The sequence below is a fragment of the Cnephaeus nilssonii genome, assembly GCF_951640355.1.
Source record: "Cnephaeus nilssonii genome assembly, chromosome: 7".
Taxonomy (NCBI): Eukaryota; Metazoa; Chordata; class Mammalia; order Chiroptera; family Vespertilionidae; genus Cnephaeus; species Cnephaeus nilssonii.
In genome coordinates this window covers 50309671-50333105 of record NC_137078.1, presented here as the reverse complement: position 1 = coordinate 50333105, position 23435 = coordinate 50309671, and the positions used below count along the sequence as shown (strand labels likewise).

The 23435-nt window shown below is 40.9% G+C and overlaps 1 protein-coding gene across 1 annotated transcript in view; it reads left to right on the top strand.

The window, feature by feature from the left end:
• TNNI3K (TNNI3 interacting kinase) overlaps positions 1–23435 on the top strand; it is a gene marked incomplete at its 5' end in the record, with an annotated part of 301994 nt that overhangs the window by 190019 nt on the left and 88540 nt on the right. The window contains 3 exons of the mRNA XM_079777685.1: positions 7701–7753; positions 8070–8122; positions 12523–12655. Coding sequence (XP_079633811.1) covers positions 7701–7753; positions 8070–8122; positions 12523–12655 — 239 coding nt within the window. The remainder of the gene's footprint in view (positions 1–7700; positions 7754–8069; positions 8123–12522; positions 12656–23435) is intronic.

Genomic DNA, 23435 nt, shown 5'->3' with positions numbered 1-23435 from the left:
TAGAGGTAAGCCTTCAAATATACTTCAACTGACAGACTGGAGTTTGTTTTAGCAAAAGTCAAGGTTCTGCAATCCTTTGCATTTATTGGAGTTTTCTGTTTCCGTGGCTTCCAAGTTAGGCTTTCCGTGTTCAGAGGTTCATGATGTGGAGCTTTGGTCAATTCCTTCTCTCTTACCTAAATTATGTTCAAAATCTGTATACTGCTGTTCTAGAATGAATCCGGGGACTACTGCACGGTTCGCATGGCTGTGCCCTTGCATGCCTTTTCTAAAGAGCCAAGGGCTGGTGTCACAAGTCAGTCCGCGTGCAGCCAAACCAGGGTTGCTTTCTGGAAGCACGCGGAATGAAAACTACAGATCTCAGTGTTCGTGAAGAACTGCTTTCAAAGGGATTCAAAGGGAAACCTAGGCTCGGGCTCCGCTGGCTTTCGGCAAGGAGGGGTGGGCACCCGGATGAAATCAGATTTACAAAACAGAGTTTCACAGGCCTCACTTTTCTTACAGGGGAAGAAGAACCAAAAATCCTCTGGTTGTGGTCGTACTCCCGAAGTAATAGTTTATGTTGAGCCCTAAAGTACAAAGGAGAGGCTTTATTTGGCTCTGAAGCCAAGCATGTGATTTCTGATGTCACTGACACAATTGTTACCTGGTTTCTGTGTGCAGCCCAAATTTTGAGGGACCTCAAGTGGTTGCGGAGGGTCTGATCACCACATAACATACATAATACAGGAATATCAATAAGGTCTACAGACCCAGCTGTGCCATCTCCATGTTTTGGGGCTCAAACCCAGCACCTCCAGCAGTTACGCCTCATGAAGATAATGAGTCTTTAATTATTGTTTGTTACCTAATAATTGAAACATGGGGCTCGGGGTGCAGACTTCTCATGAATTCTTGTCTGATGAAATTGAAGAATAAATTCATGGACTAACATTTCTTGAGTAAGAAATGTGGAAGTTTTTGGAAGCATATACAAACTCTCCCTCGGGAGGGGTCCCAAATGGGTAAATCCTGCTCTATCTCCCTCTCTCTAATGGGAAAAAATATTTTAAAAAATCTGTCTTGTATCCCTTTGTCTCCAGTTTATATATGCTATAGCTCTTTGTATGAATATGACCCTTTCTAATTGGACCTTTCCTTAATCTAGGACGCCTGTGCTTTCCTCATTGGTCACTCTGCTACATAGTATCAGTTTCAAAGGTCAAAACCCACGTGTTATCCCCCTCTTTCTCTCCCTCTTATCTTGCAACATTCCTCTATCTTCCGTGAAAATATGTTTCCCTCTTCCCTGTACCCTATGACTTTTCCCTATCCTCTGTGAAAATATGTTAAGCATTTTGGCAGCTTGGAGCTATTTCTGCCCTTCACATATGCATTCCTCTCCCATGGACCCTCTTTATTCCCTAAACCTGCCTGTTTTGTCTCTAAAATTCCTTTCATCATGAGGTAAGAAGGAGAGATAGAAAGATACCAAGAAAGAGAGACTACAAAACTACATCTGTGTGTACAAGTTGCTGATCTAGATAACTTGAAAGCATGTTTTAGGAAATGGACACTAATCTCTAAGGCAAGTAAATGTGAGTTGCACTGCATTTCAAGGGTCTGGTTACATTACACTCGAAAAAAATTGGAAGCAGTACAAGGAATGGGGCGTCCCATACTCAGAAGTAAAGTGACCCCAATGAGTGTGGCAGTGGCAGGTGTTCAGAGGGGTTCAAGGGTAGCTCAAGAGGAGAGAGCAATGTGGTTGCTATGCTGAAGGTCAAGAACGTGGTACTCCCAAGAGAAGCCTGAAGCAGGAGTGGAGTTCTGGATCATCTCGCCGCAACATGGGCAAAGCTGTGGCAGCAGGCAGATCCGGGGCTCCTCAGCATTAGGTCAAAATGATTGCTTGTCAGGCAGATGTGTTTGTAAACTAATGACTTTCACAGTGTGATGAGATTGAAAATGAAGCCTAATTGCTTCCACTGACTTAACCCTTGGAATGCTTCCAGGCATGCCGACAGCCATGTGTCTTTAATCATGTAAGTTAATCACCTTCAGGCACATATCAGAAAACAGTGGCTTGTGGGAAGTCTGGGAAGCACGAGTGTTCTGTTAATCAGTTACACTTCAAGGCCGTCAGTCCATTCAAATAAGAACACTGAGAAGTTGGCCACAGTGCCCTGGAACTAGTGTGTGTTGGTAGCAACTGACACAGGCAGTTACATGGCTCTATAATTCAGAAACGAAATGAAATAATATTATGCAGGGTTTTTTTTAAGTGACTTTAACAACAACAACAACCTCTTCGTGGTAGCAGAGTGAGAGGAGCAAGTCACCTTGATCCTCCGAAGGCCACAGTGAACCTCAGTCCAGCTCTGGGAGAAAATCAGAATTGGAAAATGGTCTAATAATCAGGCCAACCTGATTAATGGTGACAATTAGTATTGGACTATAGTGCATAACCAACTGATTATGAATCATTTGAGCACTTTAGGTAAATTTTCAATACAGGCAATTAAAATGAAAAGACTCACGATGCTTACATAATGACTTCATTAAATTAATTCAGTTCTGAGGTTGGAGAAAATTTTCTTTTGTCACAAGGAACCAGCAGAATCTAACTTCCATTCCCTTTTGTTTAAAAGAGAACTGGAGAAAACACTGAACACACACACGCACACACACACACACATTGAAAATGGCTTATTCTTTTCTGAAAGTGAACTGTGTTGCTGTGGAAGAAAGAACTGAAGGTCAGAGCATGGACTGAATCCCCTTCCTTATTTGGACGAAGTAAATCTTGTTCTCAGTTATATTTTGTACTCTGCTAAGTGCATGCATTGTTAAGGTTTAAAAAAAAATGTATTGTGGAGTGATCTGGAAGGGGCAGACACTTCAGAGAGATAAATACTCCATTCTGTTACATAAACAATTGACTCAAATCACGTGCTTCATGATAAAAGACAAAGCTGGAGCCAAGTCCAAATACTGTGTATCAGTGCAGTCAGGGGAACAAAGACTCCTTCAGGTGAAACGCGGTCATTCAGTCAAAGCTGTAATGGTTTTGTGAAGGGAAAGGAAGAAACTCTGTAGGTCTAAGCGTGAGCTTTATAGTTTACACAGTGCACTTGCCTTTAAGTCATTCAAACACTCTGCAAAGTAGATCCCATGTGTATTAATAATAACCAATGCCTACTTAGCAGGTCACCATTTACAAAACTCCAAACATTATCTCTTCATTCCTCTCATAATTTTCAAAGACTCAGAAAGTTGTCCAAAATCACAGGACTAGTAACAGCAAACAAACAAAAAACCCACACAGGTATTTTAATTCTAGTATTTTGTCCTACACACTATCTCCTGTCTCTCCTATTTCTTAAGTCCCTTTATTCTACTTCATTAATGACCTTTTTCAGGGTTAGCTCTTATAGTCATTGTATTCTTTTCTACGTCTCTCACCTAGAGCTGGAATTTAAAGTGAAAACCACTTTAAATTCCAGCTTATGTGTGGTGATGATGTTCCTTCCTTTTACTTTATATTTCATTCCCAGTGAGACTGTGGGCTCTTGGAAGGCACACACTGCCGTTTCTAGCACAGGACTGGGCTTTCACAGCAGGAAGGATAAGCCTGTGCATATCCCCACACTGGTGAACACCGTCCTAGCACATCCTTCTCCTAAAAGGCAGGATGACCAGGGGCAGCACTAACGCCCTTCGAGCTGCCGTCGCTGCAAGGTTGACTTGGCACATTCTGCTCAGCCACTTGCTTCTGAGCTCAAGCCTCACTTGACACAACAAAATTACAAATTACCAAATAGCATGGACTTTCAAAATTCTAGGCACGTAGATGAAATCAAATGTTAAATTCAGAAACGACGAAAATTACTGTAAGAATTAAGGACTCGTTGACCTTTACTACTTACTTCACTTTCTATAATGCTTTTACCACTACTTACTGCTATTTGGAGAGCTTTCATCGGTGGCATTCACCCTTAACAATGTTTCCTGAGAGTTGAGAAAGCAGGCATGTGTGCATATGTGTGTGTCCATAGCTTATGTGTACACATTTGTGTATTACAGTATCTGTTCACCAGTGTTCTCCTTTCCTCAGCGTAACCTATCTCCTCGCATCTGCTGCCCCTTACCTCTCCTGGAGTCTCTCCTCTCAGGTGGTAAGACTTGGGCTAAGGAGCTAACTCAACCAATCACTGACAGGTTTGCTAATCTATCGAATTCAAATCCAAAAGGTCTGACTCACAGGACTGTTTCCCACCAAATGTTATATGCCTGAAGATGTTCTGTAAAGTGCCATACATAACAAAAGACTGTCTCTTTCCAGAGTTTTATACAAAAGCAAACAGATAAAAATGAACACCCCAGGTGGTCTGCTCGGGGAGAAAAAGTCTTAGAATGCCCATCACCTTTCTTTTATTTCTCTCTTCTGATCCTAATGATAGTCTTCATGGCCCTGACCCTCTTCATGTGTCTGGTGTCCTTCCCAGGTCAGTTAGCAGGTTCTCTGTTCCTAGTGACTGTGCCTCATTCACCTACAAACGGCATACCAGCCACGCTCTGGGAGGGTGGAAGTGTAGTCCTGACGTGCTGTGTCTTGGTGGTCCAGAGGTATTAGATTTATTTCCATGCAGCTTATCAGCTTCATTCTCATGACCTTACAGTTGTACTTTGAACACAGGTGTTTGGGGCACTTGCTGGTAAGCCTCTATTCACCCAAGCAGAATTTCTGGAATTTCTCTCTCTATATCTAGTTGTATCAGTCCTCAGGGAGTCAGCTTCTCCTAAAAAGGGCAGACTTTGGAGAATGGAATTTGAATGCTGCCTTCACCTCTCACCAGCTGTGATACTAGGCATCTGATGTAACCACTCTGAACCTCAATTATCCATCCATAGACTAGATATGCTAATACCAACCACATAGTGAGCTCATGAGGAATGGAAAAATCTCAAAAGTACCAGTACCTACCCACAGGAAATTATCATGAGATATTTACTCCCTTCTGTCTTCATGGCCACCCTCTCTGTTACTGCCCCACCACTCCCACAATTTTCATTATTCTCACTCTTCTCAAAAAACTTGCAGTTGCCAAAACCGGTTTGGCTCAGTGGATAGAGCGTCGGTCTGCAGACTGAAAGGTCCCGGGTTCGATTCCGGTCAAGGGCATGTACATTGGTTGCGGGCACATCCCCAGTAGGGGGTGTGCAAGAGGCAGCTGATCGATGTTTCTCTCTCATCGATGTTTCTAGCTCTCTGTCCCTCTCCTTTCCTCTCTGTAAAAAATCAATAAAATATATTTAAAAAAAAAACTTGCAGTTTATGACATGGCTCAGTAATAGACTCTTGACCTTATCACTAATAATAATTATATCACTCCTACTGTCATAGCTGGTTTCAGCTCCCTGAGTACCATCAACCCCAATGCCAACGACCCAATGCTGTCGCTGATTGGTATGAAGAAAAAGAATAGTTATTTATCTGGTGAATCCAATCTTGACAAACATAACATTAACTTTAGTCAAACTCCTCAGCCTCCCAAGTCAGCCACTGTCCTTTTCATAAAAACTCACAGGATTTTTGGTATGACAACCCTTTCTAATTGGATATGTTATTGCTTTGGGCTTAAGAATTCTAAACCAGAGAACTTGAAAGCAATTCTTGGTTTTTGTTCTCTTTTTTTTCCCTAAGTCTAAGCTGCTCCAAGATTTAGACACTCCTTTCAGATGTCTTCATGAATTCACCCTATTGTTTTTATGTTTGTTTGTTTTTCACTGTACCTTCTTACTTACAGGCATGGGGAACATTTTTTTTCTGCCAAGGGCCATCTGGATATTTATAACATCATTTGAGGGCCATACAAAATTATCAACTTAAAAATTATGTTGCTATGAAAAATGCTCCTAGATTTATTGAATGTTGCATCCCACCTGCAGTTGCCTTGGCAGGACCAGACCAAATGATACTACCAAAGGACCAGACATTCTCCCCTTGCTTTCTCCTTTGGTACCTAGAACCCAAAATAGTCTCTACTTTCAGAGCATTACACCCTATGTCTAAAAACTTGCAATCTCCTTGTATTAATTCAGGAATTCCTCCCCTGGCTTTCAAATTCCCTTGTAATCCAACACCTCATCTACTCAATTTGCCCCCATTATACTCTAGCATGTCCTCTCCAATTTAGTAAGTATATTCTTATTATTTTGATTACAGACTATCCACATTCCTATCCCTTGGCCTTTACCAAGAGAGTCTTCTAACCTACATTTCTTTTCTCCTTTATCTCTGCCTCATTTCCTATTCAATACAACATACTAGTAAGCTCACAAACTCTTTGCCTGTTCACCACTATATCTCAGTATATAGAAAATTTTCTGGCACATGATCAGCTCTCAGCCAGTATTGGTGACTGTCCCTCAAGGCCCACTTCAAAGCCAGTTCTTTTTTACATCTACAATGTTTTATTAAATTCTTGTACTACCCACATTCATCTTCATTTTCATTAGCTGATTATATGCTCTTGAAGATGGAATCTATGACTTGCATCATTTGCTTCTCGCAGAGTGTCTTGATAATGTGAGAAAGTAAATATGCTTTGGGGAAAGGTCTGTAATGACACAAGTATGATTCATAAAATTAATTGATCACTTACTATTTGCCAGGCACTATTCTAAGATCTGAGACGGTGGCCTAGATGAACTGGGCTCTGTATCTTCGCTGCCACTGGCTACTTATATGACCTCGCGTAGATAGACAAATTCTCTGAGCTTTGGACAACTCCTTTATAAACTAAAAGGGTTTAACTAGGTTAGTTTGATGTCTCTTCCAATTATAAGATTATCTGATTTTTAAATATGTATTGATAGATTCCTGAGTGGTGGTCCATAAATACTTTGCTGACTAATGAATACTATAACCTTTACCCTTCCAAACTCATGATTGTGTATTTTCAGTTTCTTTTAATTTATTTGTTCTTATTGAATGTCTTTCTTAAGTACAGCAGAGGGAATATAGTCAATTCACTAGTTTGTGGGACAAATGACCTCTCTTTGGTTTGTCCCAGCCTTGGTTTAATTCTTCAAAAGAGTACTCTTTATTTAGCTTGAATTCTGGGTTGGAAAGGAGAACATTGATGACCTTTAAACACTTCTCTTCCCTAAGATCTTCAAAAGTAACTTAGCTAGTTTTATCTCACAGGCCTTAAAAACACTCCTTTGTCTTGAGATTGTAGCAAAAGCGTATTGGCCAAGACATTTTTCATAGAGTCCCTTCTCATGTCAGGCCCTGCCTTGAGCAGTCCTTGTGCTTAGGGTGCCTGCAAGCTGGCGCCCGGCTCTGACACCAGTATGCTCATAAATGCCTTTACTCATTGCCTGTAACCAAATTGTGTTATCAGATGAGCTTTAAAGAGCTAATAATCTGATTTTCAGCTAATTAGTCTTTTGGACAACTTTAAAAAATTTATCTAAAGTAGGGTATTTTGTATACTTTCAAAATCAGATATAAGATAATCACAAATTTTAAAATATTCCTTTTGAATTGGAAAACTAAAAAAAATTAGAGCCACTAGCCTGAGATCTCTGTTAGCTTCTGGGGCTTGTTTAGATTCTGGGATAAACAAATGATTACTGTTGTCCTCCTGCTTGAGGGGCCAGTCAGATTAGGAAATAAAGTTTACTCAAAGTCTGTTGTGTGTTTTTTACAGTCACAATATTCTTCTCTATGAAGATGGGCATGCTGTGGTGGCAGATTTTGGAGGTGAGATTTTCATGTATAACTCCTCAAATGATATCAGTTTCTTCCTTGCATAGCTTGTGCCTCGTATTGTGTGACAGACATTAGATTCCACCCTGACAACTGCACTTCTCTAAGTCATTAAAAGTTCAATGACCCTGCTTTTTGTTAAGTATATAATTTATTTTCAGTTTTCCCCCTTGGATATCCTCAGCTAAAATAAAGGAACTGAGAAATTAAAGAAGATAGAGGGTTCTTAAGGTTTCAACATTTTAGCTGTAATCTTTGACCCTGGTTCTAAGATATGTCCTTTGACCTGGATTTGTTTTGTTTCCTTCAGAATCAAGATTTCTACAGTCTCTGGATGAAGACAACATGACAAAACAACCTGGGGTTTGCTGCTGCTTGTGTTCCCTAAAATTGTGAAACAATTAAAATGTGTGCACTCAGCATGAGAGGAAGTGAGATGAGAGCAGCTTTAAGTGGAAGAAATGCCATTGTCCCAGGGGCAGGATAATGTTTTGTGCTTTTATTTTCAGTAAGCCCTCAAAAAACCCATTTCCAGGCAGCCCCAGAGGAAAATAGATTAGATATATATATTTGGAAAATATTATGAATAAGATAATACAGAATTTGTTCCAAATGTAACTGAAAAGTACATGGCAGGCATGCATAATTGGCTTTCATATTCAGATCTCCTTATTAAGTAGTATAGTTAAAACTTAATAGGTAACTCACTAGAAAATTTGTAGCTCATCAGCATCTATTGACAATTCATGTTCCACTTTAACATTATAAGGCAATAGGTGGCATAGCCAAGCATTAATGTTTAAGTAAAACTAGAGGCCCAGTGCATGATTTAATCATGCACCTGGTGCACCAGCTGGCTGTCTGTCCGCCGGTGCCCCAGGCCTTCCGAAAGCCTCCAGCGCGGCAGAGGCTTTCGAAAGGCCTTGCGCCGGCGCAGACAGACAGACAGCTCCCCCGCTTTGGCTTTTGATCGCGGGGGAGCCGGCTGTCTGCCTGTCCGCCGGTGCCCCAGGCCTTCCGAAAGCCTCCGGGGCAGCCATGACACAGACGCTGAGCTCGCTGTGCCACTGGCGCCGCGAGCTCAGCGTCCTGCTGGCCCAATCAGCTACCCCGGCCACCCTGAGTCCCGCCCCCTGCGCCTCCTGCTGGCCCAATCGTGGGCGTAGCGGAGTGATGGTAATTTACATATTACCATTTTATTATGTAGGATAGTATAAGCTTTAACATCTGAAGCAAGCATCATGGTACTCAAACATGTCTGCAATTAAATTCATCACCTGCCCCCTCCATACCTCTACACCCCCAAAAATGTACACTTCTCTTTTTGAATTATCTGTGTTATTTAATTACCTAAGCTGGGGTTAATTTTTCATTCCTTCCTTTTCCTGCTTCCACTGACACATTATTCAATCATTTTTTTCTGATAGTTTCTTTTCTTTTTTTAAGTTCATACCAGTTTCTCTTTTTCCACTGCCTCAGTTCAGGCCCTCAGCCTCTCTTTCCTGGATTATGGCAATAGGCTTCTAACTCAGTCCTCTCTTCCAGCTCATTCTTTGCAAAATCAGCCAAGTGTTGCGTTTTGACAGTTTACCTCCTCCTGTAAACCATCAACAATGCCCACTTCCCACAGGCCAACATCCCAATTCCTTTGCCTGGAAGCCCCCTGCCATTCCCAATCTGGCCCCAGACCCCTCTGTGACCTCCTGTCCCATGACAAGGTCTCTCGAATTCCCTGTGCTCCGGCACACACCCCACTTAACCATCTTGCAGACACACCACTCACTGTCACATCCCTGTGACTCTGAAGTGCTCCAGGCACCCGTCCTGGAGGAAGTCTTCTTTTCTGGCCAGGCCCAGGAAGTCACATTCATTTTCAGTACCTTTCCTTCCATAACCTGCCCACCTTTCCACCTTGGTGGCATTTTGCAATGCTGGTTTGTACTCTTATTCATTCAACAAACATTTCTTGAGGGCCTACCAGGTGTCAGGCATTGGACAAAGGGCCAGGAATGCAAAATGTGGATAAAAGCCTAGTCCTTGATCTCAAGGAGCTCATTGTCTAGTGAGGAGAATGGGAATTTAAAGCAGTGTGGAGGTTCAGTGATACAGTGTGACATGGTGATGGGAGCTCAGGTGGGATGGGTAGATGTAAATCAGATGTGTAAGAAACAGAAGGGGGCCCTAACCGGTTTGGCTCAGTGGATAGAGCGTCGGCCTGCAGACTGAAGGGTCCCAGGTTTGATTCTGGTCAAGGGCATGTACCTTGGTTGCAGGCACATCCCCAGTAGGGGGTGTGCAGGAGGCAGCTGATCGATGTTTCTCCCTCATTGATGTTTTAACTCTCTATCCCTCTCCCTTCCTCTCTGTAAAAAATCAATAAAATATATATATATATTTAAAAAGAAACAGAAGGGGGTGTCAGGCAGAGTCAACAATAGTGTGAGCAAATACATAAGGGAGGATGAGAAATACCAGACTTCCTGGGAGAACTTCATAAGCTTGGCACTGTTGGCATGTACTGTGTGAGGAAGAAAAAATGAGAGATGAGTTAGAGATGAAGGCAGGAAAAACATCATGGACCATGTTGTATCCAAGTAGGACTGTACATATTGGTTTCCCCAGTTAGGTTTCATTCATCCGTTCAGTAAATATTTTTGAAACACGTTCTAGGTGCCAGACATTCATTTTGGAACTGGGGATATTAGAGCAGACAAAATAAAGTTCTTGTTCCTACTAGAAAAAGATAGACTCTGAACAAGTTAACAAAATAAGTGGTGATAAGTGTCATGAAGGAAAAACAAAGCAGATGTATGAATGGAAAGTGATGGGGGTGCCATTTAGATAGGATGAGAAGGAAAGACAACATTCCATAAGAGACCTGATAGGCGAGTTATCCATGTAAAGGAAAGAGCAGTGTAGACAGGGGAAACAGTAAGTGCAAAGGTCCTGAGGCAGGAGAGTTCTTTGTGTTCAAGGCCAGAGTGACTGGAGTGAAGTAAGCAAGGAAAATGGTAGGAGATCAGGGTGGTGTGAAAAGTGTGTCCGCTTTTGATAGGACACAGAGACCTCATCTGGTACCTGGAACATAGAGATAGCTAAACCGTGGTTCTCAACCCAGGTTGCACATTTAAATCACTTTGGAAACTTTTTTAAAGCATACTATTTAAATTCAATTCCCAGAAATTCTGATTTTATTGGCCTAGTGTTGAGTTTGTGTACCTGTATCCTTTAAAAGTTCCCTCAGGTGAGTCTAAAATGAGGCCAGTTGAGATTCTCTGACTAAACAAACATTCATTGAATGGAATTGAATTGCATTTTACCAACAGTGAGTTACATCCTTTATTGTGGCAGCAGCGTGTAGTCTTTAAGCACAGCACTACGCTAAGTTTATTCTGAAGACTATTTTGTTTCTTACCAGTTATATGGCCTTATGTAAATTTGCTAATTACTCTATTACCTGCCTGTGAAAAATCGGGCATACTGTATGCCTACTCCCACTTATGCAATGTTGTGACACAACGCATAATCTCTTGTATGAATGGAGGCTATTTGGAATGTGAAAGCTCATGTGGAGGAATAGCATGTGAGCACCATAATCGGAATAAAGATGTTCTTGGAAAGCTATAATTATGCATGATTTCAAAATAAGGTAGACACTTCAAAAGAATTACCAGCAGCCAGCACTACACACAGAATTTCAGTAAAAATACTGGTTTCCTTCCATGGAAATACAAAGAAAGAAGGTGTTTGGCAAAGTTCATTGCTATGATTATGGAGCCAAGGGGTTTTAGAGCTGAAGGGCTTTCCTCCTATTATGCCCGTGAGGAATCTTAAATTCCAGAAAGCATGAGAGACTTGCCCAGAGCTCCCCAAATAGTGGCAGAGCCAAATCTTGAAGTTGCATCTTCTAACTCAAAATCTAGAGCTGTTGCCTAAACCACAAATAAACCAATTTTATGCATTTGCATTTCAGAATGGAAAGATACCTACAACTGAAAAATACATAATTGCAAGAGAAAAGAATATAAATAATGCCATCTAAACATGAGGAAAGAACTTTGTGCAGAGAAGCTGCCTTGTAACATTTCATGGGCTTTCTTTCTGGGCTACTGCACAAGCAGCATTCAGAAATAACATGTCTGGGCAAACAAAGGAGATAAGACAGACCTGATCCTGCCGTGAGAAATCTACTTCATAGTATATTCTGGGCACTCCCCAGAGGCCTCTTCTCTCCTCAGTCACGAGGGTACTATCTATGGGCCTCATTTAGTGATCTCCTAAATTATAACCTGCATATCTAAAGGAGGGAAGGTGCCTCCCACAGTGTGTAGATTCACTACAAGGGAAATAGAGATTTCCTGGATGAACATCAAGGCTCGCCACTCAGAAACTTAATGGCTTCTGGGGGAAAGATGATCAAAGATAAACAAAAACAACAAAAGCTCTGCTGTTGTGAACCTCGCTTAATAAGAGACAGGGAAACTCGATGATTAATATTGTTGCAATATTTTTGGAAAAATTATGGATTTCATAATCTTTCGATGATTAAAAAAAGTCTTTTGAAAAACTTAACAACAGTAAACACATTATTTATTGGACAAATTGAATGTAGTACAGTGTCAATGTTATTTTCCATTTTTGTCTTTTGAGAATATTGGGAAAACACTTAACAAGTAAGTCCTCACTAAGAACAACACTGTTCTGCAGTGGAAGAACTAAACACATGGTGAATAAATGACCTGTGGATGTTTCTCCACACACAGAACCTCCGCTGGATGGCTCCTGAGGTCTTCACGCAGTGCACACGCTACACCATCAAAGCGGATGTCTTTAGCTACGCTCTGTGTCTGTGGGAACTTCTCACCGGCGAAATTCCATTTGCTCATCTCAAGCCAGGTAAGCCAGGATGCAATTAAAGTTTTTCTTGTTCCATGCACTTTTACAACTCCAAGAAACACTTTTTCCCTAAAAAAAAATGAATGTTCTTGGTGGGTTAGCAAGGTGAGAGGTAAATAAAGAATCTCAAATTGTTTTAAGATGTATGCCCAATCCAAAAAACATAATGACCTCATTCTGTGATTTTAGACATAGGCACACAAAAGTGTAGGTATATTTTATTAACGTTCAGTGCTTCGACTTACCTGTTGTTAATAAAACAAGCAAATGACTATTGCCATGTGACATGTAGGTACAAATAAGTGGACAGTGCAATACTTATCTTTTGATATTAGACTAGAGGCCCGGTGCACAAAATTCGTGCACTGGAGGGGGGGTCCCTCAGCCCAACCTGCACACTCTCAAATCTGGGACTCCTCGGGGGATGTCCGACTGCCTGTTTAGGCCCGATCCCACATGGATCGGGCCTAAACAGGCAGTCAGACATCCCTTCCACAATCCGGGACTGCTGGCTCCCAACTGCTTGCCAGCCTGATTGCCCCTATCTGCTTTTGCCTGCCAACCTGATCACCCCCTTACCCCTGCCAGCCTGATCGATGCCTAACTGTTCCCCTGCCAGCCTGATTGTCCCCAACTGCCCTCCCCTGACAGCCCGGTCACCCCCAAATGCCCTCCCCTGCATATTCCCTCTTTATTAGATAGGGTTTTTTCTTTAACATATTGGACAGTGTACCTGCCGTGGTCTTGACAAACCAGTAAAAATGTAAACCCAAACTAAAAGTGTCATAAAGTAAACTCCTTAAACAGGAATTTCATGAGACCTTGGAAAGGTGATATTATGTGGTTGTTTCTTCCTTTTTTCTTCTCTTTCTTTTTCTTGATGTTTCATCTTTTGTCCTTTCTTTCTTTTTTCCTTTTATTCCTTTCTTGTCCTTTCTTTCTCTTAACTTTTCCATTGGTAGAATTGTCAATACTTGAATCTGTCTTGCTTCCAGAAGACGAAGAAGAGGGAAACACTGTCATCTGAAGAAAAAGATGATCTATGTTGGGATCGGTGGTGTTTCTGGTTTTGCTCTTTTCCCGGTTTGTTTGTCATTTCTGCCAGCCCTGGCATCTTCAGGACTTGTGGGTGGGCACTTCTTATTCATGTCTACAAAACCTCCCTGGCTTGGTGAAAACTGTAGGGGAAAGGCCTTCCTGGGTGGGCTCAAGCCCTGCCCAAGGTGTTGAGGAACCAGGGTGGGGAGCACTCGCCACCACCCTTGAAGAGCCAACCTCTGGACCTCGGGGTACTCTCCAGTAATGTAACTGCAATGTCGCCATTTGCCTTCAGAAATTATTTGTAAGTTACTTCCGATGTGAAACCCTACCTCAGACATTTCCATGGTGGTTTCTAAAGATTTTAAGCAAAACCCATTTACCTCCCTAATCTGGTCAGAAGTTTTTACCCAATGGGATAGGTTTGCTGGGCAGCATCACCCAGATATCACCCCCCATCTCCAATCACTCGGCTGGGGGCAAGGGAAGTTCCAAGGTATAGGTGTGTGTGGGGGGGATCACTCCATGGGGATGCAGGCCCTTTGGAGGCTGACACCCCAGGCTGCCGCTGGGAGGGGATAGCTCTGCGGGGCGTGGCTGCCTCCCAGGCCTACACCCCCTGGTTGCGGATGGGAGCTGATCGCTGCGAGGGGAGGGCGGATAGGGAGCGCGGGCGCCTCCCAGGCCCACAGCCCAGGCCTCAGCTGACAGCGGATCACACCAGGGTTGCGTGGGCACCTCGCAGGCCGATGGCCCGGGCTGCGGCTGGCAGCGGATCGCGCCCGGGGGCACGGCCACCTCCCAGGCCAACAGCCCGGGCCGCACGATGCCTGCTCTCAGCGGCAGCCTTCTCTGGGACTGGGGGACTCTGGCGGGCCTGAGAGGACTGGGCGCCGCCATCTTGTTTCTATGGGCGCCACCATTTGTTGCAGAGTGATGGTTAATTTGCATATTACTCTTTTATTAGATAGGATTTCAAATGTGCCTTTTCATTGTGAATGGAGGGGTGAGCTGAAAGTGGCAACACATAAAAATAACCTGTCAAGAAGAGAATTACTTTTCTGAACAATTTTACATTACATATATGGATACATTCCAAAAATGGAGCTTTGTAGGTGAGCCTAATATTGTTGATAATATACTATGTCCATGTAGGTGGTGGAGGTAGGAAATTTAATTACAGGATTTGAGGTTTAAAGAAAATTTTATTTTCATCTGTCTCGTCACTGTGTCTGGGTGTCTTTCATGTCTTGTCACAGTGTTTACTTACTTGTGTCCACTATTAGGCTGGAAAGTACTTAAGGACTTTGCATCCCCAAAACCAAGCATGCATGAAAAGTTGTTTTCAAATTAAATCATAAATAATTTTAAATAAATTATATTGTAAGCACCTAGTGTCCAGCCTGTTACCATATATCAGAAGAATAAAGTCAAAAGTGATCTTAGGGAAAGACGCATCTTACAAACGTGTATACTCATAAGGTAAAGCCTTAACCAGAATCACAATAATGATTAGCACTTATGTACAGAGCAAAAACCACATTTTATATTTTCTTTTCAAGGTATCGTTCCCTTTAGTACCATATGTTCTTTCATTACATTCTGCATAGTGTCTAATGGAAAGCTTTTCAAAAATTATGTGGTCTGTACATAGTTATTGAGGACAATAATTATTTAATTGTCATCTCTCTATATATACTTTTTCATGGTTCCAAATGAAGATATTTACCATTATTATAGTGTGGATGTAGAACTCTATTTTGAATTAAACCAACATGCCATTGGTAATGTCTTGCTCTGACCCATTGCTATCTCTTTACCCCTTAGAATTTTCATTCTGATCAAGACCAGCGACTATAGTAAAAAATGCACTTATGCTAAAGAATCCAGAAATGCTAGACATATTGTGGCATTTTTCATAAGAAAGAGATACATCTTCCTCCCTCTCATCTCCTTTGGCATTTCATTCATATATTCATGTTGATTTTATATCCTAAATACATCTAAATTTATTCACTACTTACCCCATCCACCACCATCTTAGCTCAAGCCACCATCTTTATCATTTATACTGTGATAATCTTTTTAAAAAATAAAGTTTATTAAAGTATAATTTGTATACAGTAAATTTTATCATTTTAAGATGACAGTTAAATGAGTTTTAATAAATATATACAGTTGTATAGCCACAAATACTATCACAAGATAGTGCATTTCTATCACTTCCATCAGTTCCCTGGTGCCTCCTTGCCTCTTAATCCACTTTTCCCACCTCCAGCCCCTGGCAACCACTAAACTCATTTCTGTGCCTATAGGTTTACATTTTCCAGAATGTCATATAAATGGAATTATGTGGTTGCATTCGTCAGTAATTAATTCTTTTTTATTCCTGTATGATATTCCATTGTGCTTATGCATTGACAAGTTGATGATCATTTGAGTTATTCTCACTTTGAGGCTATCCTATCTAATAAAGAGGGAATATGCTAATTGACCCTTGCCCTCGCAAAGATTGTGGCACCCACAGCCAATAAGGAGGGAATATGCTAATTGACTGCCCCGCTCTCAAAGATGGCAGCACCCACAGACACAAGATGGCGGCACCCAGTCCCCTCAGCCCCGCCTGCCTCCACAGTCCCCCAGCCCCCTCAGTCCCCCAGCCACCCAAGGCCGGCCCGAGGCGCAGGTAAGCCTCAGATGTCGGCTGCCCAGCCACCCAGGGCCACCCAAGGCTCAGGGAACCAAGGCTAACCGAGATTTGTGCTGCTGGCAGTGGCAGCAGCAGAGGCATGATGGCGCATCGCCTTCTCCTGATTGCCGTGTTGCCTCCTGCTCCTGAGGGCTCCTGGGGCCTAGTGCATGAAAATTCATGCACTGGAATGGAGGGTCCCTCAGCCCAGCCTCACAGTCTGGGAGCTCTCGGGGGATGTCCGACTGCCACGGAGGCAGGAGAGGCTCCCATCACCGCCACTTCACTCGCCAGCCATGAGCCCAGCTTCTGGCTAAGTGGCACTCCCCCTGTGCAAGCACACTGACCACCAGGGGACAGCTCGTGTGTTGAGTGTCTACCCCTAGTGATCAGTGTGTGTCATAGCGACTGGTCATTCTGCTGTTCTGTTTATTTGCATATAACCTTTTATTATATAGGATTGCTAAAACCACTCAAGTCTTTGTAGGGATGTTTCATTACTCTTAGGTAAATACATGAGATGGATCACTAGATTTTATGGTAAGAGTTTTTCCAAGGTGTTTGTGCCATTATGGTTTCCCACCAGCAGTATATGAGAATTTCAGCTGCTCCATATCCTTGCCAGCACTTTTTAATTATTTATTTAAAACAAAATATTTGTCACTAGAGTAAGTGTATAATGCTATATCATTTTGTTATTGTTTTATATTTCTCTAACAACTCATGATGTTGATAATATTCTCATGTGTTTATTTGCTGTTCACATCTCTTTATTCAGTAAAGGGTTTCTTCAAATTGCCTTATTATTTAGCTGTAAGGGTTCTTAGGTTCTAGGTAGAACTCTTTCATCTGCTATGTTTTTTGCAAGTATTTTTCTCTAGTCTGTGGCTTACCTTCCCATTTTCTTAGCAATATCTTTTAAACAGCAGAAGTTTTTAATTTCAATAAAATCTACTTAATCAATAATTAAGTCAACTTTTTTGTGTATCCTAACTAAAATATTCCTGTCTCACCCATGGGCACAAAGATTTCTTCTTATGTTTTGTTATAGAAAACTTATAGGTTTAAGTTTTATATTTGCAAGATTGAGTTCCTTTTTTAAAAATTGTAAAAAGTATTGGTTGAGTTTGTTATTCTTTTTTAAAAATATATTTTATTGATTTTTTTACAGAGAGGAAGGGAGAGGGATAGAGAGCCAGAAACATCGATGAGAGAGAAACATTGATCAGCTGCCTCCTGTACACCCCCTACTGGGGATGTACCCGCAACCAGGCTACATGCCCTTGACTGGAATCGAACCTGGGACCCTTCAGTCCACAGGCTGACGCTCTATCCACTGAGCCAAACTGGTTAGGGCTGTTATTCTTTTGTTAATTTACTGGTTTGTTTTTTATATACATTTCCAATTTTTCAGCATGATTAGTTGAAAAAAATGTCTCCATCCATTAAGTATGTTTGGTACCTTTTTTTAAAAATCAATTGACCAGATCTATGTGTATCTATTTCTGGACTCCATTGATATGTCTACCTTTATACCACTACCAGACTATTGATAGATTATAATAAGTCTTAAAATTCAATATGAACCCTCCAACTTTGTTCTTCTTTGTTAAAATCGCTTTGGGTAAGTCTAGGTTTTCTGTTTTTCATGTAAATGTTAGAATCAACTTTCTATTTCTACCAAAACACACACACACACATGCACACACACACACACAACCATGCTGGAATTTTGATTGGATTGCATTGAATTTATAGGTCAATGTGGGTAAAATTGACAACTTAAACATATTGAATCTTCCAAATGATCAACATGTTGTATCTCTCCATTCATTAGGTCTTAATTTCTGTCATCAGTGTGTTTTAGTTTTTATCATACAAACCTTGCACATATTTTAGACCTATTTCTAGGTATTTTGTTTCTTGATTATGTCACTATTTTTAAAGTTATCCTATGACTTCCTATGTTCTTAGAATTAAATCTCAAAATTCTTAATATGCCCTGCAAGACCTAACTTTGCTTGTATCACTTAACTTCCCCAGCTCCAGTGACTCTTGCCTTCTCTTGTTGCCTTCAATACATTGCCCTTTTGCAGTTTCCTTAATAATTCAGTTAATGATGACACCACAAAGATTGCTCTGAGGATTAAATGAGATGATGCTTGTGACTGAACTTTGTCAATTGAAAACTCTGCAAATGTAAGAAGAAAGATAAGGGTAAAGGGTAATACAGGGTTAAGGTTTCCTAGGATTCTATACTTGAGTGGAACTCATTCTCCAAGAAGCCCATATAGACACTAAAAGTCACTTTGGCTCTTCTCTTTCCTTATTTTTTTTCCTTCCCTCCTTCCTCCCTCTCTTCTTTTCTTTCTTCACCCCCCCCCCCTCCACTTTGCTTATTTTCAGTCTCACTTTCTAAATATTTCAAACCTATACACTTACCGCCCTCTTTACTGCTACTTTCTATTTCATATGCAGAATACTGCACAGTATCATACATGGTATCCTTGTCTCCGGTTTTGCTCAGCATTTTTTCCCCACCAACTGCCATTCTATAACTAGATTTAGCTTTCTAAAAACTCAAATTTGATCATCTGGCTTCCCTTCTTAAAATCTCTAATGTTTTTTTCTTTGCTCTTAAGATAAAAACAAAATTCCTAAAAACAATCCACATAATTATGCCCCTGCTTTCCTCCCCCCATCTCCCTGTTGCCACTTGCAGCCTCTCCAGCCACATTTCTATTTCATTTCCCCAACATGCCCCATTTCCTCTGACGTCCATGTCATTTGTCAGAGATACTCTTCCCCTTTTTTCATCATACTAACTCCAATTTACTTTAGGTCTTCAATATTACTTCTTTCAAAAACATCTTTCTTCATTCTTCAATATTGACTTAAGCTCAGTCTCCTCCCTGCCCTAAGTCATCATTTATCATAGTATTTACATTTCACTCATACGGTTTTGTTGTTTTCTCTACTCTTTATTATACTTTGCAAATTAAAAAATGAATATTTCAAAGAGATGGAGATTCCCTCTCTCGTGTACCCACAGAAACATTAATTATTTTTGGAGGAGAATATTACATAATGTAACAGTTAAAAGTCTTGCCTAAGAATAACCGGATTCCAATATCCCAGATATTAGAATTTATAGTACGTTATTAGAAAGAGAGTGCGCCTATGATAGATGCTGCATTTTTAAAAGTGGGACAGTGGCCATGCATCAAGAAACGAGACTGTTAATATCATTGCAGTGGTTAGGCAATCTAGCATATGTTTAGCAATAAATCATGTGAAGCATCACATTCAGTATAAGCTGCATATTAGCCATTTACCATGAGGAACAAATCCATGACTACAATGTGGGACAGCATTATCAATTACAGTAATAGCAACATTACACATGGCTCACCCTCCTGGATATGGCAGAATCCTATCTCCTGGGAGAAATATAAAAGTGGGGCACAAATATTAGCATTGACTCTTCTGCAAGTAATGGATATGCATTCAGAAAAACTTGTATTCGGAGTCTCTTTTACATAGTATATCTTTAACTTAACCTTATAATTCCAGGTTTAGAAAGAACTATGCCCACAGGGCCAGCAGAAGCAGGCAAATGTTCTACACAGCACAGTGTGATGAACAGGAAATCACATGCTCTGACACAGTGGGGCAGGGGCTCACATCTCCAGCCAAATAGCACCATGAAGGAACATAGAGTGCCTGCTCACTGTTACCATTCAACTAATTTCTGTGTATTTGTTTAAAAATTTAAAGATGTTAGAATGTTGGCCATTAACTCAATTCTTAAGGAAACATTCTCCAGGCTAACAGTGTATGGGCTGAAGAACAGTTGCATAATATGTAAGAGCATGAATCTTGTGACCTCATGTAAGCTACTTACACAAGCTGTATGTAGTTCAGTACTTCAGTTTCTTTCTTTTTAAAGTGGTGATAATAATGGGACCTACCTCAAAGGGTTTGAATGGTGGCTGGCATTAGTAAACACTCAATAAATAAGTATTAGCTATTATTATTATTGTCTTTAGGTGATCATTAAGTACTCCTCTGGCCAAGAACGGTCCTAGAATAAAAGGGAAACAACAAGGAATAGGGCATTGCCAGGCCCTCATAGTACAGAGAAGGCCCAACTATACTGAAGCACAGTGTGCTTACTATGCTCCCTGGAGGGTCTCCTGCCCAGACTGGTGGTGGCAAAAGGATATCAGGGAAGGATTCTGAGAGCAGCTGATACCTGAACTCCATCTTTAAAAGAAGAGTACTAATTCAATTAGTAAATAGTGGGGAGATAGAGAAGATGTCCCAGCAGAAAACAGCATGGGTGAGGTGCAGAGGTAGGAGAGAGCCACAAATACAGTCAGACTTCGGTTCTCCAATGTCTCCCATCTTGAACAATTCAGTTCTTGAGTAAGTTGTTCACAGGAAAAATGTCTTGGTTGTGGAACAAAATTTAGGTTCTCTTTCTGACAACCCTTTCATGCTGATACATCAGCTTGACAAAAAGCATCCCTCAGGCAACAAAGAATGTGAGTCGTTTTACCACTAAACCTCCTGTTTTTAATATCACAGGAAATTGTGCTGTGAATATTTTTGTGGGTTTGTTTGTTTTTGGATTTGGTTTTTTCGTTGTTGTTTTTTACTTTAGTTGCTGGTGAAATGGATGACTAGCACAATTTAAAAACATAAAGAGCCTACTGTTGCTAAGGTTGTTAAAGAAACAATGATCACAGGCAATTGAAGAGTTTTTTAAAAAAAACCACCTGTTGTTGCTTTGGATAAAGGAAAAGCAATTATCCAGTGATAGCATTCCTGAGACAGTGATATGTGGACAAGCCAGATGCTGCACACTGACCTCCTGAAAGATACCCCTGAACCCAGTGCTGAAAGTGATTCCTTTAAGGCTAGTAGGGGTGGTTCATAAATTTAAGAAAAGAAGTACATGTTTATAGATTAAACAGTACAGCAAACATGTACTGTATATAAGAAAGGTTAAAACATGGAATCATTAGGGGGTCTAGAACATTCATTCCACTTACAGTATTTCTAATGGGAAAAAATAATTTTATTTTTTAATAAATCGCTTCTCGAATGGCCTTCCAGAATGAATTAAGTTTGAGGAAAAAAGGTTCCACTGTAACACAACAGGGATGAATCAGAGAATAAAAGGGAATCAGTAGCAAGACATGCTGTAAATGTAAAACTAGAGCCAGATGGCGGAAGGGCCTTGTGTGTCAACGACGAAAGACACTGTAGGACTTTAAGTAGGGTAATAGTACAGTTATATTATTATTTTTTAAATGCTGCAAAGCAAAAGCTGGATTGGAGAGATTCAAACCATAGACAAGGAAGTCAAGTAATAAAGAAGAGGATGTATAAAACCTTAACTAGAGTAGTGGCTTTGGAAGAGAAAGGAGAGGTTAACTTCAGGAGGTGGGAGCTGATGAATTGAGGTGGGAGCACATTGGGGGAAGGGAGGTGGAAGAAGTCAAAGATGACTTACAGACTTCTGGCTTAGCCAGCAGGGGCATGATGAATATAGAAGAGAGAAAATTTGTGAGATAAGTGATTAGATTAGAAGGAGAAGGAGCCAATGTCTAAAGCCAAGCAGAGAGGAAAGAACAAGGCAAAATAAAAAAGGAGCTAGTATGACCTGGCAAACAAGAGCTGTCCTGGATACTCATCAGAGAAAGAAACCAACACCTGCCTCTCCAATTTGATTTCTCTCCTGGGCCTGTCACTCCTGATATGTCATGAAAAACTAAAGAAGAAATCTGGGATGAATTAATCCACCAATATAAACTTTATCCAATCCCATTTTCTTCTAACCAGGTAACCAATTTTGCAGATCACTTTCAGATTAGAGTTTGGGGCCAAAGAAAAGAGCCTCTGTTTTCCTTTTGTTTTCCTGTGTGGTGCCAGCTGGTTCACGAGGAGACTCAACACTGTGCCCTGGGATTCCTTAATGCCAGGCTCTAAGTCTGAGATGTGACAGCAAATTAAGAACATCTGCCAATTTATTCTAGCCAGATTTGGGTGAGACTTCATATTGAGACTTTAACTCAGAGTTGCAAACTGCAGTCCGGGAACCAAATATGGCTTGCAGACGTTTTTATGTCTCACATATGGCTTTAAAAAATATGAATCGAAGTACATTTAGAGATGCAGTTATGTCATAGGTCTCATATTTATAGCCATTTGCTACCTTTGCTTAAATATTTGATGATTATGTTCTTCTCCATATATGATTAGAATTCTAAAATATCCTACATATAATAACCTCAAAAGGCATAAGCACACTGATGATGTGGACTGTGTGCTGTCAAGTTATAGGAAAAGAGGAGTGAGCTAAAGTTCTGAAATCTTATGTTTGCTGCGCTAACCCTTATCAGTTTTTCACTGAGAAGAGCGGAGCCAGCCAATAACTACACAGATCAAATCGGTCCAATGGATGGTGATATTTCTGTGAATATAGCTGATATTAACATTCCAATACTTCATTACACTGACAAAGATTGCAATGAGAACAGACAATGGTGCAAATTAATCTATTCTTCTGACAGTCTGTAATGAGAATGGGATGTGGTTTAAAAAATTAAGCCATTCTTAGTACAATCTCAAGATTGCAATCTCATGGTCTCTCTCAGATGCTCTACGCTCTGGTGATACATCATTGAAAAGTGTCAGTTTAACAAAGAATGTCTTCGCTCCTGCTGAGACGGTAGAATGCATGTGCTTTGTTTCACCACACCCTGCCCATTAAAAACAATGAAGTTGAATCAATTGTGTTTTTTATAACACACGTACACACAATCCAAATTGGAAAAAACAACAACATTCTGGCGATTTTATCTTAGTCAAAACTTGGAAACAAAACATGGTACTTTATTGCTCTCCTTTTTAAAATGTGAATGCCTACATTTCCTTTTATAAAACATATGAGAATAAGAGATCAATTACTTGCCCTAACCGGTTTGGCTCAGTGGACAGCGTCAGCCAGTGGACTGAAGGGTCCCAGGTTCGATTCCAGTCAAG